The sequence below is a fragment of the Pollachius pollachius genome (assembly GCF_949987615.1).
Source record: "Pollachius pollachius genome assembly, chromosome: 12".
In the NCBI taxonomy this organism is placed as follows: domain Eukaryota; kingdom Metazoa; phylum Chordata; class Actinopteri; order Gadiformes; family Gadidae; genus Pollachius; species Pollachius pollachius.
The window spans coordinates 18756169-18769781 of NC_136945.1; the positions used below are offsets into that span (position 1 = coordinate 18756169).

At 54.0% G+C, this 13613-nt stretch overlaps 3 protein-coding genes across 3 annotated transcripts; 1 reads left to right on the top strand and 2 right to left on the bottom strand.

Moving 5' to 3' along the window:
- Window positions 1–452: 452 nt before the first annotated feature.
- LOC307083740 (sorting nexin-5) lies at window positions 453–7710 on the bottom strand (the record flags this gene model as incomplete). The annotated part of the gene is made up of 14 exons (XM_079747692.1): window positions 7604–7710; window positions 7199–7357; window positions 6686–6793; window positions 6466–6526; window positions 5449–5576; window positions 4719–4805; window positions 4187–4261; window positions 3757–3787; window positions 3131–3218; window positions 2250–2289; window positions 1980–2066; window positions 1526–1615; window positions 1038–1103; window positions 453–611 (listed from the first exon to the last, which is right to left on the bottom strand). The coding sequence occupies exons 1-14, from the start codon at window positions 7607–7609 to the stop codon at window positions 453–455; spliced, it is 1185 nt and encodes a 394-aa protein (XP_079603818.1). The 5' UTR covers window positions 7610–7710.
- A 551-nt stretch (window positions 7711–8261) lies between these two features.
- Window positions 8262–9717, bottom strand: LOC307084378 (dnaJ homolog subfamily B member 9). The gene is made up of 2 exons (XM_079748739.1): window positions 9117–9717; window positions 8262–8671 (listed from the first exon to the last, which is right to left on the bottom strand). Exons 1-2 carry the CDS (start codon window positions 9385–9387, stop codon window positions 8316–8318), a joined length of 627 nt encoding a protein of 208 aa, XP_079604865.1. The 5' UTR covers window positions 9388–9717; the 3' UTR covers window positions 8262–8315.
- A 185-nt stretch (window positions 9718–9902) lies between these two features.
- Window positions 9903–13390, top strand: zc3h10 (zinc finger CCCH-type containing 10). The gene is made up of 3 exons (XM_079747414.1): window positions 9903–10042; window positions 10353–11613; window positions 12045–13390. The coding sequence occupies exons 2-3, from the start codon at window positions 10486–10488 to the stop codon at window positions 12570–12572; spliced, it is 1656 nt and encodes a 551-aa protein (XP_079603540.1). The 5' UTR covers window positions 9903–10042; window positions 10353–10485; the 3' UTR covers window positions 12573–13390.
- Window positions 13391–13613: the final 223 nt, after the last annotated feature.

Genomic DNA, 13613 nt, shown 5'->3' on the forward strand with positions numbered 1-13613 from the left:
AACACGCGCCATACACCCACGCACACACACACACGCGCGCACACAGACGCACACACGCGGGGGAGTTAGGAGACGGACAGATCAATTCATCACACTCTATTTTGTAGGGCCATGCGTGAGGGGGCGGATCAGAGCGGGTCCTGGGGCTGAACCGCCTCCAGCCAGCCAATCATGCTGGGATTAGCCGCTGGAGCGTGTGCTGCTATTGGCCGCTGCTCAGCTCTCTCTGTCGTGCCGTGTTCCCTTTATCGCATGTTTAACGCGTCATTGTGAGAAGCAGAAAGTAACGGAAAATGCAAAAGTGAGCGAATACAATTTTATGTTGAGCGGTAGAGCGGGAGGGAGCGAGAGAGAGAGAGAGAGGGGGGGGGGAGAGAGAGAGAGAGAGGGGGAGAGAGAGAGAGAGAGAGAGAGAGAGGGGGGGGGGGAGAGATAGCGAGAGAGAGGGGGGTTCAGGAGGAGGGCTCCTGGCTCCGGGCGGGGCCCCTGAAGGCGAGGAGTTGCTGGTTCCACTGCTCTGCGCTGCCCGTGGCCGTGAGGATCTGCAGCTCACACCAGCGGACCAGCGCCTGGCGGAGCACAGCCACACGGGCCCGCTGGAACCGGGCCACCTGGGGACACACACACACACATGAATACACACAAGGGGAGATGCACATACACGTATACACACACACACACATCGGCACACACAAACACACACTCACACACACACACACACACACACACACACCGGGAGACGCACGTACACACAAGGGCAGACAGAGGGCAGACTCACACACACAAACACACACACACACACACACACACAGGCAGACACGCGCACACACACGGCCAGACGCGCACATACACACGGGCAGACACACACACACACACACACACACACACAAACACACACACACACAGTTTCATTGGGGTTCCAGTTCCAGCTGATGTGATTAGTTGAGACGATATTAGCAATTATTCCGGAAGTGTCAAGGCAGATGGGAGAGCTAAAGGCTGTCACTCAAAGCTGAACGGGAGGCTCTTCTTTGTACCTCTTGTTTTGCCACCACGGAGACTTGATCAAAGTCCTTCTCTGCTGCTTTCTTGATCTCGTCCATCTGAGGAACAGAGAGACGCTACTGTCACTGAACGCTCGGTGGCCGTTAGAGCGATTGAACTGACGCGCTATCAGGTTGAGATTCACCCCGACGCGACTCTGGTTGTAGAGCAATACTGACCCCTAGTGGTGGAGACGAGGAACGTGTGTGTTCTCATTGTGTGTGTGTGTGTGTGTGTGTGTGTGTGTGTGTGTGTGTGTGTGTGTGTGTGTGTGTGTGTGTGTTTGTATGTGTGTGTGACTGCGTGTGTGAGATAGTGTGTGTGAGACAGTGTGTGTGTGTGTGTGTGTGTGTGTGTGTGTGTGTGTGTGTGTGTGTGTGTGTGTGTGTGTGTGTGTGTGTCTGTGTGTGACTGTACGTGTGTGTGAGTGTGAGTGTGACTGTACGAGCGTGTACGATCGGTGTGTGTGTGTGTGACTCACGGCAGCCTTCTTTAGGGGTTTGGCCCGCTCAGCGTTCCTGCTCGCTGTCTCCAGCTCCACTAGTTGACACGTCCTCCTGAACAGCATCTCCTGTTCACAGAGGGTCAGACCAAAGCAGCAGCTCTTTGAGGAGGTACTGAACTATAGGTCAGCAAAATGAAAGCTGTTCAGACTGACGCTAGCAGATAGACAAACATATCAGTATTTTGATGCAGAACATGTGGAAGTATATGTATATTTGTGTACACGTTTGGTTTTGTACTACTTTTTATGCATTTAAATCTAATGTTTTTTAAATAACTACAGTTGGCACTTCCTTTTACCTTTGCTAAGCACGTTGAGTTGCCGTTCTGTGTATGAAATGGGCTATACAAAGTAAACTTGACTTGACTAAGCGTATCATGAAACATGATGCATAAAGTTAAGTTGGGCCTTATAACGTCAGGGGTCAGACCTTCTCTGCTTCCTGGTACCGAGAGTTCAGGTCCAGACCCAGACCCAGCGTGGTCACGTCGTTCTCAGCCACCTTCTGCACGTTCTTCTGCTCACACACACACACACACACACACACACACACACACACACACACACACACACACACACACACACACACACACACACACACACACACACACACACACACACACACACACACACACACCTCTTCGGACTGGAGCTCTGATCTTTGTTAATAGTAAGGTAAGGTGAGGGAGGTCTACATTACCTTCATGGACTCCATGATCTCAGAGATCTTCACACACATTCTGTGAAAGTGAGTGAATGAATAAATACATAAAGATCTGATCTTTGTTTGATAGATTCCATTATATTATTATAATCTTTTTTTGTGCTTGCAGGGACAGGACAGAGGAGAGAGACAGGACAGAGGAGAGAGACAGGACATTGGAGAGAGACAGGACAGAGGAGAGAGAGAGGACACTGAAGAGAGAGAGGACAGTGTAGAGAGACAAGACAGTGAAGAGAGACAGGACAGTGGAGAGAGACAGGACCAGAGGAGAGAGACAGGACCAGTGGAGAGAGACAGGACCAGAGGAGAGAGACAGGACAGTGAAGAGAGACAGGACCAGAGGAGAGAGAAAGGACATTGGAGAGAGACAGGACCAGAGGAGAGAGACAGGAGCAGAGGAGAGAGACAGGACAGAGGAGAGAGACAGGACAGAGGAGAGAGACAGGACCAGAGGAGAGAGACAGAACCAGAGGAGAGAGACAGGACAGAGGAGATAGACAGGACAATGTAGAGAGACAGGACAGTGGAGAGAGACAGGACAGAGGAGAGAGACAAGACATTGGAGAGAGACAGGACAGTGGAGAGAGATAGGACAGTGGAGACAGGGTCCCCTTCATGCAGTGAGAGGGTTGAGGGTGGACCTCCAGACCCCCCCATCGTGACTTCAGGTGGACCACCAGAGGGTTGAGGGTGGACCTCCAGACCCCCCCATCGTGACTTCAGGTGGACCACCAGAGGGTTGAGGGTGGACCTCCAGACCCCCCCATCGTGACTTCAGGTGGACCACCAGAGGGTTGAGGGTGGACCTCCAGACCCCCCATGGTGTCCTCTCTGATGGAACACACACAGAGTCTTACTTGGAGAAGGTGTCCTGACCGGGGTCGTCAGCAGCCTCTACACACAGCTGGAGGGAGGCCGCAAAGTGTCCACAGGCCACAGCTATCTCTGAGGAACACACACACACACACACACACACACACACACACACACACACAGTCAGGCAGACACGCAAAGACACACATGGGCAGCCGCACACACACACACAGTCAGGCAGACACGCACAGACACAAATGGGCAGACGCACACACACACAGACACACACAGACACACACACACACACACAGAGTCAGGCAGTCACACACACACACACACATGGGCAGACGCACACACACGCACACACACACACACACACACATGGGCAGACGCACACACACGCACACAAACACAGTCAGGCAGACACGCGCACACACACACACACACACACACACACACACACACACACTGTTAGCCTCGGCAAATTGAAGAATCATAAGATTGTGGCAACGGTTTCATATTTGAATATATATCCTGGCAATGTCAACATCTGAAATGTTGAACCTAATCTAAATGCACTCAAGTCCAATATGAGTCTGACTCATTAATATGGTAATATATAATACAGGTATATATGATAGGGTGAATCCTCCTCCAGGCTGGGACTCACTCCGTTCAGTCTGCACCACCTCCAGGAACCTCTGGAAGAAGAGGAGAGACAGGAGAGCTGTGTTCAGGCAGACAGGCTGACAGGGAGACATGGAGACTGGCAGACAGGGAGACTGGCAGACAGGGAGACAGGCAGACAGCCAGACAGGGAAACAGGGAGTCAGGCAGACACGCAGAGAGCCAGAAAGGGAGACAGGCAGATGGCAAGACAGGCAGACAGTGAGACAGGCAGATGGCAATACAGGCAGACAGCGAGACAGGCAGACTGGGAGACAGGCAGACAGAAAAGCAGCCAGACAGCCAGACAGCCAGAAAGCGAGACAGGCAGACAGGGAGGCAGACAGCGCGACAGGCAGAAAGCGTGTCAGGCAGATAGAGAGACAGCCAGAACAGCGAGACAGGCAGACAGCGAGACAGGCAGACCCACTCACCTCAGCGGCCGTCTTGCTGAGCCCGGTCAGAGTGAGGTTGTGTTCGCGTTCAGTTCTGAAGAAGTCGTCCACATCCTGCAGACACAGGTCATTACAGCGGGCTGGTTTGGTGGGACCACATGTAACTGGTTTAGAGGAATCAGTTAGGCACTGGGACAACATGTAACTGGTTTAGAGGAATCAGTTAGGCACTGGGACCACATGTAACTGGTTTAGAGGAATCAGTTAGGCACTGGGACAACATGTAACTGGTTTAGAGGAATCAGTTAGGCACTGGGACAACATGTAACTGGTTTAGAGGAATCAGTTAGGCACTGGGACAACATGTAACTGGTTTAGAGGAATCAGTTAGGCACTGGGACCACATGTAACTGGTTTAGAGGAATCAGTTAGGCAGTGGGACAACATGTGACTGGTTTCTCTAAACCAGTCACATGTTGGCCCACTATGTAACTGGTTACTCTGAACCAGTTACATGTCGTCCCACAGTGGGACAAGGCGTCACTGGTTTAGAGGCGCCAGGCCTCTGTACCTTGGTGTGGCCGTCCTTCCTGATGCCCTCCACGGCCTGACTGAGGCGGTTGAAGAGACCTTTCTTCACCTTCTGACGACCGGGAGGCTGGAGGGAAAACGCAAACATGAACGAGTGCGATGCGTCTGCGCCGCGTCTGCGCAGGTTCCAGGTGCATTCGGACAACCAAACACACAAACGACGACAAAGTACAAGGCTGTAAACCTGAGCATGGCGAGGCCTGTGAAGTCAGGTGTACGAGACGAGGTACACGGCCCACTTAGTGGTTGTGAATTTTAAGGTCAAGAAAAATGGGGTCTCTGTTGACATTTCTTTTTTTATTATTTATTCTATATATTATAAGCAGACTTTTCTTTCTTTAACAAAGGGCTTTAAAATCCAATATCTTGGAGTTATAAATGAAAATATAAAGTTATAAATACAATTCTTTCATGGAGTTTGAATAATTGGTGTGCAGATCTGTTTATATGACATGCATGTCGTGCATCCTCTGCTGTTTCCTGTTCAAAGGCACCGTGGCTTGGTCAAACATTCACTGAATCTGCACCGTCAGCTTCGCCCGCCGGACCCTATAAAGTTAGTGATTCGTCCTTTTCCCTTCCTCGAAGAAAAAAACAGCTCTTTCCTGAAACGACATCTCCTGCCTGTTCTCTTTATGTGCTCTACTGTCTCCCTCTTACTGGGGAAACCCCCCAGGAGAAGAGCCGAGGGCCTCCTCCTCCTCCTCTACCTCGGGGCTGGTGAGGAAGGTCTCCAGGTGTTGGGTTCTGCCCAGGAGGGAGTGGCCAGCCACCTGCTGAAGGTACGCTTCCAGAGCCCTGCAGTACGGCGTCCAGTTCTCCCCCGCGGCCAGCAGACCTACCGTGGAGGAAAAGACCACCGTTATCCAGCTCTGGATGGGGAAGTGAATGTCACTGGAGAGAGACAGGAGAGGGGAGAGAGAGACAGGAAGGTGGAGAGAGACAGGGCAGGGGAGAGAGGACAAGGGAGAGAGAGAGGACAGGGGAGAGAGACAGGACAGTGCAGAGAGACAGGACAGTGGAGAGAGAGACAGGAAGGTGGAGAGAGACAGGACAGGGGAGAGAGGACAAGGGAGAGAGAGAGGACAGGAGAGAGAGACAGGACAGTGGAGAGAGACAGGACAGTGGAGAGAGAGACAGGAAGGTGGAGAGACAGGAAGGTAGAGAGAGTAAGGACAGTGGAGAAAGAGACAGGAAGGTGGAGAGAGACAGGAAGGTAGAGAGAGTCAAGACAGTGGAGAGAGAGACAGGAAGGTGGAGAGAGAGAGGACAGGAGAGAGAGACAGGACCGTGCAGAGAGACAGGACAGTGGAGAGAGAGACAGGGCAGTGGAGAGAGAGACAGGAAGGTGGAGAGAGACAGGAAGGTAGAGAGAGACAGGACAGCGGAGAGAGAGACAGGACAGTGGAAAGAGAGACAGGAAGGTGGAGAGAGACAGGACCGGGGAGAGAGAGAAGACAGGGGAGAGAGAGAGGACAGGGGAGAGAGACAGGACAGGGGAGAGAGAGAAGACAGGGGAGAGAGAGAGGACAGGGGAGAGAGAGAGGACAGGGGAGAGAGAGAGGACACTAGATTGAAGGAGAGACGGAGAGACATGTCGTGCAGGACCACAGGTCTCAGCGGTTGCGGCCTTCAGGCGGAGAACAGGAAAATAGATACCACCATTTGGTTGGACTTCCTGAGTCGTCTTCCCGGCGCATGCAGAGCGTTCCCAAACGCGTACGTACCGAGCTGCCTGACCAGCTTCACCGGAGCGTTCTGCTGGGCCCTGGCAGGGAGGGGAGGGAACTGGCCGGGAAAGACATTAAAACACAGAACAACACACGGTAAGAAAAGGCTCTCTGGTCCCAGGATCCAGTCAACGCACGCATCACCGGCTCAAATCATCCGAGTGTGCTGGCGGTGCAGAGATGCGCGGCAGTAATCGGCCGAGCGAGAAGCACTGACTATGATCCCCTGGATCCCGGGAACGTCCTCCAGGGAGAAGAGGTGCTGCTGCAGCCAGTCAAAGTCCTCGTAGGTCCGGTCCACGTGGTACTCCCCCGTCCCGGACAGCTGGGGGCAGGAACCCAACAGCCCGTTAGTGGTTGAAACGGTCCACGCTATAAACCCAGCCACACGTACATTTACATTTACATTTAGGGCATTTAGCAGACGCTTTTAACCAAAGCGACTTACAATAAGTACATTGGTCAGAAGAAAGAGAAACAACAATATTTTGCTGTCGGTAAGAATGTTCATAGAACCAAGTGCCAAGCACTAACAATCACTAGGTTAACCCATTCCCTGTATCCAACAAAGCTATACGGGGAAGGGGTATAGTAGTATAGCTACTTTGGGTCTACAAAGTAGCTGTACGGGGCCACATGGGGCTACTTTGTAACCCCCATGTGGTCCCGTGGGGACGTGCAGAGTCTGGTGAGTAGGCTTGTCGCCAAGAGGACAAAAAACCTCTCGTACCTTCTGAGACACGATGATGAAGGTGAGCAGCTCTCCGTCCTGGGCGGCCTCCGTCACCCTGATGGTGCTGGGGCTGACGCTCAGCAGGGGGGTCTCCTCCTCCGTCCCCTTGATGACGCTGGGGCTCAGCGGGGGGGACTCCTCGGCCTCCTCTTCCTCCTGCAGCCAGAGGGACCAGCGTCAGGGACCAACTCGCCTTCATGCAGTGATAAAACACACACCTGGACCTTTGTGTGTGCACAAGCAGCAGTGGGACGACGGCTACGCGGATAGTAAACACAAAATGTGCGATTCCATTGCACGGTTGCAGTCTTGCTTCGAGGTGTGTCCGGGTCACATGACGACCCCGAGTTCAGAAAAACAGCTCCCTATTCACCCCATAATCCACAGGAAACAGTGACTTACCATCATGGCTGAGTTTATAATCAACAACACACAGGTCTCTCCCTCGGGTGGGTTCACGGAGTGCTTGGATGTTCTGTCTTAAGAAGTGTGTTTGAACACCACACAGCCCAGTCCCCTAATGGCCCCTTGTGTTCAACACTGCTGAGGAAACGCAGGATATCCTGTTGGTCAAAGTGCACATGGTCCTTCGAGAATGGGACGAAAACATGCCAGTACAGATCTGCTGGCTCAGGGAAAAGGAAGATGAGTGAAGCTAGTGAGTCAGTAACTCAGAAGGTCCCGCCCACAGAGAAAAGGGACAGAAACCAGCCAATCAGTAACTCAGAAGGACCCGCCCACAGAGAAAAGGGACAGAAACCAGCCAATCGGTAACTCAGAAGGACCCGCCCACAGAGGAAAGGGACAGAAACCAGCCAATCAGTAACTCAGAAGGACCCGCCCACAGAGGAAAGGGACTGAAACCAGCCAATCGGTACCAGTCTCAAAGGGCCAGGAGGCAGTGCCGGAATGCCCCATAGAGATGATTCAAACTCACTGCTACTGAATATGCATAAGGATACGGAATAAGAGAAACCGACAGAATAAAGTAGATAAATGCTTCAACTTTTATTAAATACATCACATTATAGCAGACATACAGAGTGAGAGAGGAGGGAAGGAACCAGTCCAGTTCACAAAGTTCAGACGTTGTGTGTCTCAGAGCTGCTCCAGGCTAGAAGGCGTACTCATCGTCTTCCTCATCCTCATCCCCCAGACCGTAGTAATAATGCTGTTCCCGCGTGTCGAAGAAGATGTGATCCAGGAGGTCTCGCTCCACTTCGAGGGCCTCCAGGTCCTCGTCTCCCCTGGAGAACCCCCAGCTGTGGTGGAGCGGCTCGTCCAGGAAGAGGTCATCGTCTTCATCGTCCAGGCCGAGGCTGGAGAAGAAGTCGTCAAAATCAAAGCGGAAGAAGTCTTCGTGGGAGCGCTCCTCGTGGTGGTGGAAGTCCTTGTCGTCCTGCAGGAAGGCCTCGTGCCCCAGGTAGTCGTAGGTCCTCCTGGAGTCCTGGTTGGACAGGACCTCGTAGGCTGAGACACGGAGAGAGAACGTGTAGAGATGTCATCACCATCTTTACATTGCATTTACACACTTTAGTATGCTAATGAAGGACTGGCACTGGGCCACTTTATAATTGATACCGTTTATACTATTTGTTCTGTTTGTCCTTACTTAAGCATTTACTTTAGCATCTTTTTTTGTTTTCAATAGTCGTTTTCACTACTTTATTTTTTATTGTATTTTATCCTGTGTCTTCCATTGCTGCTGATACAAACCAATGTCCGCTCCGGAGAATGAATAAAGTTCGTATCCATCTTCTCCTCCTCATAATCAACATTTCAATAATATTCATTGAAAAGGGTGCCATAACAGAATTCATATTATACATTTCACATTGAGATTTGAATGGAACTTGTGAATCGTCGAACACGAGGTGGCTAAGAGGTGTGAAGAAGGTTTGGTATGGTGGATCACCTTCAACGATCTCCCGGAAGATCTTCTCCGCCCCGGAGCTTTTGTTCTTGTCAGGGTGGAACTTCACCGCCAGCTTGTGGAAAGCTTTCTGGATTTGTCGGTCGGTGGCGGTCCGTTGAACCTCCAGGGTATCATAGTGGGTCTTCTGGGTCTTCAGAGAGCTCTTCTGAACATCCAGGGTATCATGGTGGGTATTCTGGGTCTCCAGAGAGGCACACAGGCGGGATGTGATCCACAACAACGTCCACAAGTAAACACTTTGCTGGGACATGCTCTTCACTTGGTATCGGGACACTCACACACTCGAAACTAGATCAACCGAGGTGTCTACCTCACATTCTAGTTCAGTAGCGGATCTCCCTAGGTAAACAGCAGGTAGATGGATCTAATCATGATCCTCCATCTGGCTCGGTGAGCTGAGCTGACGTTACCACCTAACTCTTCCAGTATTTAAGCCTTGAACAATGTCTGTGCCCACGTCAAACAGACGTACAAACGGCAAACTTACGATATTATATAAAGTATTACAGTTCTTCCTTAGCATTTTGAACGGGCTTCAAACTCGTACATTGTGTTGAACAGGAAGGCGTCCATGCCAGTGCTCGTCCTCAGGGTTTATTAGTGTATTTAGTAGGTTCACCACTAGGGCGAGCCATTCCTCCTTGGTATGTTTATTGGTGTCACCACTAGGAAGCGCCAGTCGCCCTCGGTGTGTTTACTGGTGTCACCACTAGGGGGTGCCGGAGGACGGAAGGCCAAAACGACTCTTCTTCTCTTAGTGGTTATCAATGTTGTCAACACAGCGCAGGCCTAGAGCAGCTAGCCCTTAGCTTCTTTCTTCGGGCACTAAATCGTTTAACCTTCTTGAATCGGAAGCCCTGATACAGGAGCTCGTTCAGCTGTTTCTTCACGTTGGTTTGCATCCGGTAAGCTGATCATTTGAGTTATGAAACAAAGAGCGACGGCAGCTACACGCTTCTGATGAGTCAGGTAGCAGGTGGTCTCCAACATCAGCTCAGATATCGCGATAGGTGGTTTAATTGTAATTGATGTGTACCTTATTGTGAAGCCCACGTAGGAATCATTTACCTGTCATTACCTGTCAATGTTTAAACCCTGGTCTGCTTCGTTTGAAGCGCCATATCGCCGCAACAACACTCGAGTCATTAATAATCATAACACAGGGAAGAGGACACTCTATCCCAATCATAACAGTGTTACAACATCTGTTCACAGAGCTGTTGACCACGGACCCTCCCGTACCAAGCGGTCATCTTCTTCAGTCAGTGGAGGTGTGGACTGATGTCCGCCCTGCCGACTCCCCCCACCCCCATGCGTGCTGCGTTCTCTCTCCGCTGGCTCCAGCGCCATGCCTGACCGGGACTCGTCCTACCTGTCAGCCGGCGGGGGCAGCCTGGGGGAGGAGTCGGGGCGTGGCTCGGGGTCAGGCGGGGGTTCAGGGGAAGGCCTAGTCGTCTCAGGGGCTGCAGGGGGGGTTTCAGGCTCCGGGGGGATGGGCGGAGGAGGGGCCCTCGGCAACGGGAGCGGGGGAGGGGGCTCCGGCGGGCAGGCGGCGGCGGCGGACGGCGGCGTGTGCCGGGACTTTGTGCGCAACGTGTGCAAGAGGGGCAAGCGCTGCCGCTTCCGCCACCCCGACTCCAGCGAGGTGGCGGACCTGGGCGTGCAGAAGAACGAGTTTGTGTTCTGCCACGACCACCAGAACCGCGAGTGCCTGCGCCCCAGCTGCCGCTTCGTGCACGGCTCCAAGGACGACGAGGACTGCTACAAGCGCAGCGGCGAGCTGCCCCCCAGGCTGCGGGGCAAGGCGGCGGCGCGGCTGGGCCTCTCCCCCGCCGACCTGCCCCACAGCCGGGGGGAGGTGCCCCTCTGCAGGGACTTCCTGAAGGGCGAGTGCCAGCGCGGGGGCAAGTGCAAGTTCCGCCACGTGAAGAAGGACTACGAGTTCGAGCCCGCCCCCCGGCCGGGGGTGGGCGGGGCCGTCGGGCCGGGGGGCGGCGGCGGCGGCGCGGTGAACGCGGGCGGGCCGGTGGGCGGCGGCGGGGGCGTGGCCTGCGGGGGGATGGCGGGGCTGGTGGCGGGGGTGGGCGGGGGCAGCGTGCTGGGGATGGGCTGCCCCAGCACGGGGGTCCACCGCGAGGCGGCCATCTCCGGGGTGGGGGGCGTGGGGGGGGTGGGCTGCCTGTCCCTGGGGCCCCTGGGGCCGCGGCGCTACGAGCGGGGGCCCTGCTCGGTGTACGACCCGCTGTTCGAGGGGGCGTTCTTCGAGCCGGGGCCCATGGAGGTGCCCGTGGACCACGGCACGCTGCAGCTGAAGCGGCGGCGCCTGGAGGGGCTGCGGCTGGTGGACGCCACCGGGGGGGGGGCCCACTTTGAGCTGGGGGTCCCGGCCCCGCTGCCCCCCCGGCCCCTGGAGTACCGCTTCCTGGAGGAGGAGAACTGCCTGCTGCGCAAGAGGGTGGAGGAGCTGAAGAAACAGGTGGGGCTCACTATCAGCCAATCAGAGAACGTCTATACGTTGAATCAGCCAATCAGAGAACGTCTATACACTTAATCAGCCAATGAGAGAAACAAGAGAGAACGTCTATAGATTTAATCCGCAACTCAGAGAGAAACCCAGAACGTATATAGATTTAATCGGCCAATCACAGAGAATGTCTATACGTTGAATCAGCTAATGGAGAACGTCTATACGTTGAATCAACCAATGAGAGATGAACATAGAACGTCTATACGTTGAATCAGCCAATGAGAGAACGTCTATACGTTGAATCAGCCAATGAGAGAACGTCCTATCTGTACGTTGAATCAGCCAATGAGAGAACGTCCTATCTGTACGTTGAATCAGCCAATGAGCGATGACCACTGCGAACGCCTCGGCGTCCATTAAGCTGACGTCTCCTCCCGCAGGTGTCCAACCTGCTGGCCACCAACGACGTGCTGCTGGAGCAGAACGCGCAGTACCGCAGCCAGGCCAAGGTGCTCACGCTGACCTCCACGCCGCTGCCCTCCGACAGCCTGGTGCCCGCCGTGGTGAGCTCCTACAACCACAGCATCGCCCAGACCCACACCACGCTGAGCAGCGCGGGCCTGCAGCCCCGCGTCGTCACCCAGCAGGACCTGGCCTCCAGCATCGCGCCCCCGGCCCCGCCTCCCATCACGGCCTCGCCCGCCATCACGGCCCCCCACCTCAACGCCGAGATCACCCCCCTGGGGGCGGCCCTCGTTCAGACCATCACCCAGGGCCTGGGGCCCCCGGTGTCCATGGCGTCCGTGGCGGTGTCCGTGGCGCCCGTGGCGGTGTCCCTGTCCCAGCCGATGGCGGGCCTCGCCATGAGCCACGCCACGGCGGGTCTCACCATGAGCCACGCCACCGCCCCCATGGTGTCCTATCCCATCGCCAGCCAGAGCATGAGGATCACCACGCTGCCCCACTAGGGGGGCGCTGCCCCCTACTGGTGGGCTCAGCCTGGGTATACCCATGCCGCCTTGCGCGCGGTTTCATTTTGCGCTGCTAGGGCAGCCTGGATTCCATGGATCGGATTTTTCGCCTGAGATAGGGAACCAATCACAGAGCGGGGAGGGACGGCGAGACGATGACGACGTCTATGCGACACGTCTCCTTCCTCATCGAATTTCTGTCGCTCTGCACACGTCATCTGGTATAATTGATACGATTGGCTATGAGCCACGTCTGTACGTGGCTCATAGCCAATCGTATCAATTATACCAGATGATAGACATTCGTAGCGCCCAATAAACGGCTCCGGGCAATTGTAGACCATGCCTCAAATACAAACTGTAATTGTAATTTTCAAAAATACGAGAAAATGAATGTGCGGTGTCCCAGACCTCATCTCAATGTAGAGTGAGATGAGGTCTGGCGATAGCCAGGCTATGGTGGGGTCACCGCGCGTTCCCCGTCCGGGCCCTGTGGTGGGGTCACCACGGTTTGATGTAGAGGGGCTAAATGCATTACAGAGAATGTAACCAAGTTAGGAAGGGTGGACCTTGGCAACCACAGGGGGGAAATAAAGAGAAAACATTACAGCCCTCCTGAGCGTTGCTACGGACGACGAGCCACAGGCCCCACGGACCAGGAATAGCATCCGGAGAAATGCAGCGAGGCCATTTGTAATATTTGAGGTATTTCCATGAGTCACGAGGGGAACAGATCCTTCAAAGGTCGTTCTCAAACGCTCTTGTGTCATTTACTGTTTGATTTTTCCAGTGAGAATAACACCTTGTTTCTGTTGTGTCGGCTCCGTTTCTTTTTCTGCACTCATCAGTCAATCATCAGTCAATGTATCAATCAATGTGATGTCGCAGCCAGACGGTCGATGTTGCAATGAGCAGCGTTCTGTGTTGAGGCTGTATTTGACCCTGAACGCTCAGAGTGGCCTGGTTTGGTTGGTCTGGGTGGAGACCGTTGAGTCAACACCCCGGGTCTCTTTACCGTCCCTCTGTTTAAACACATCC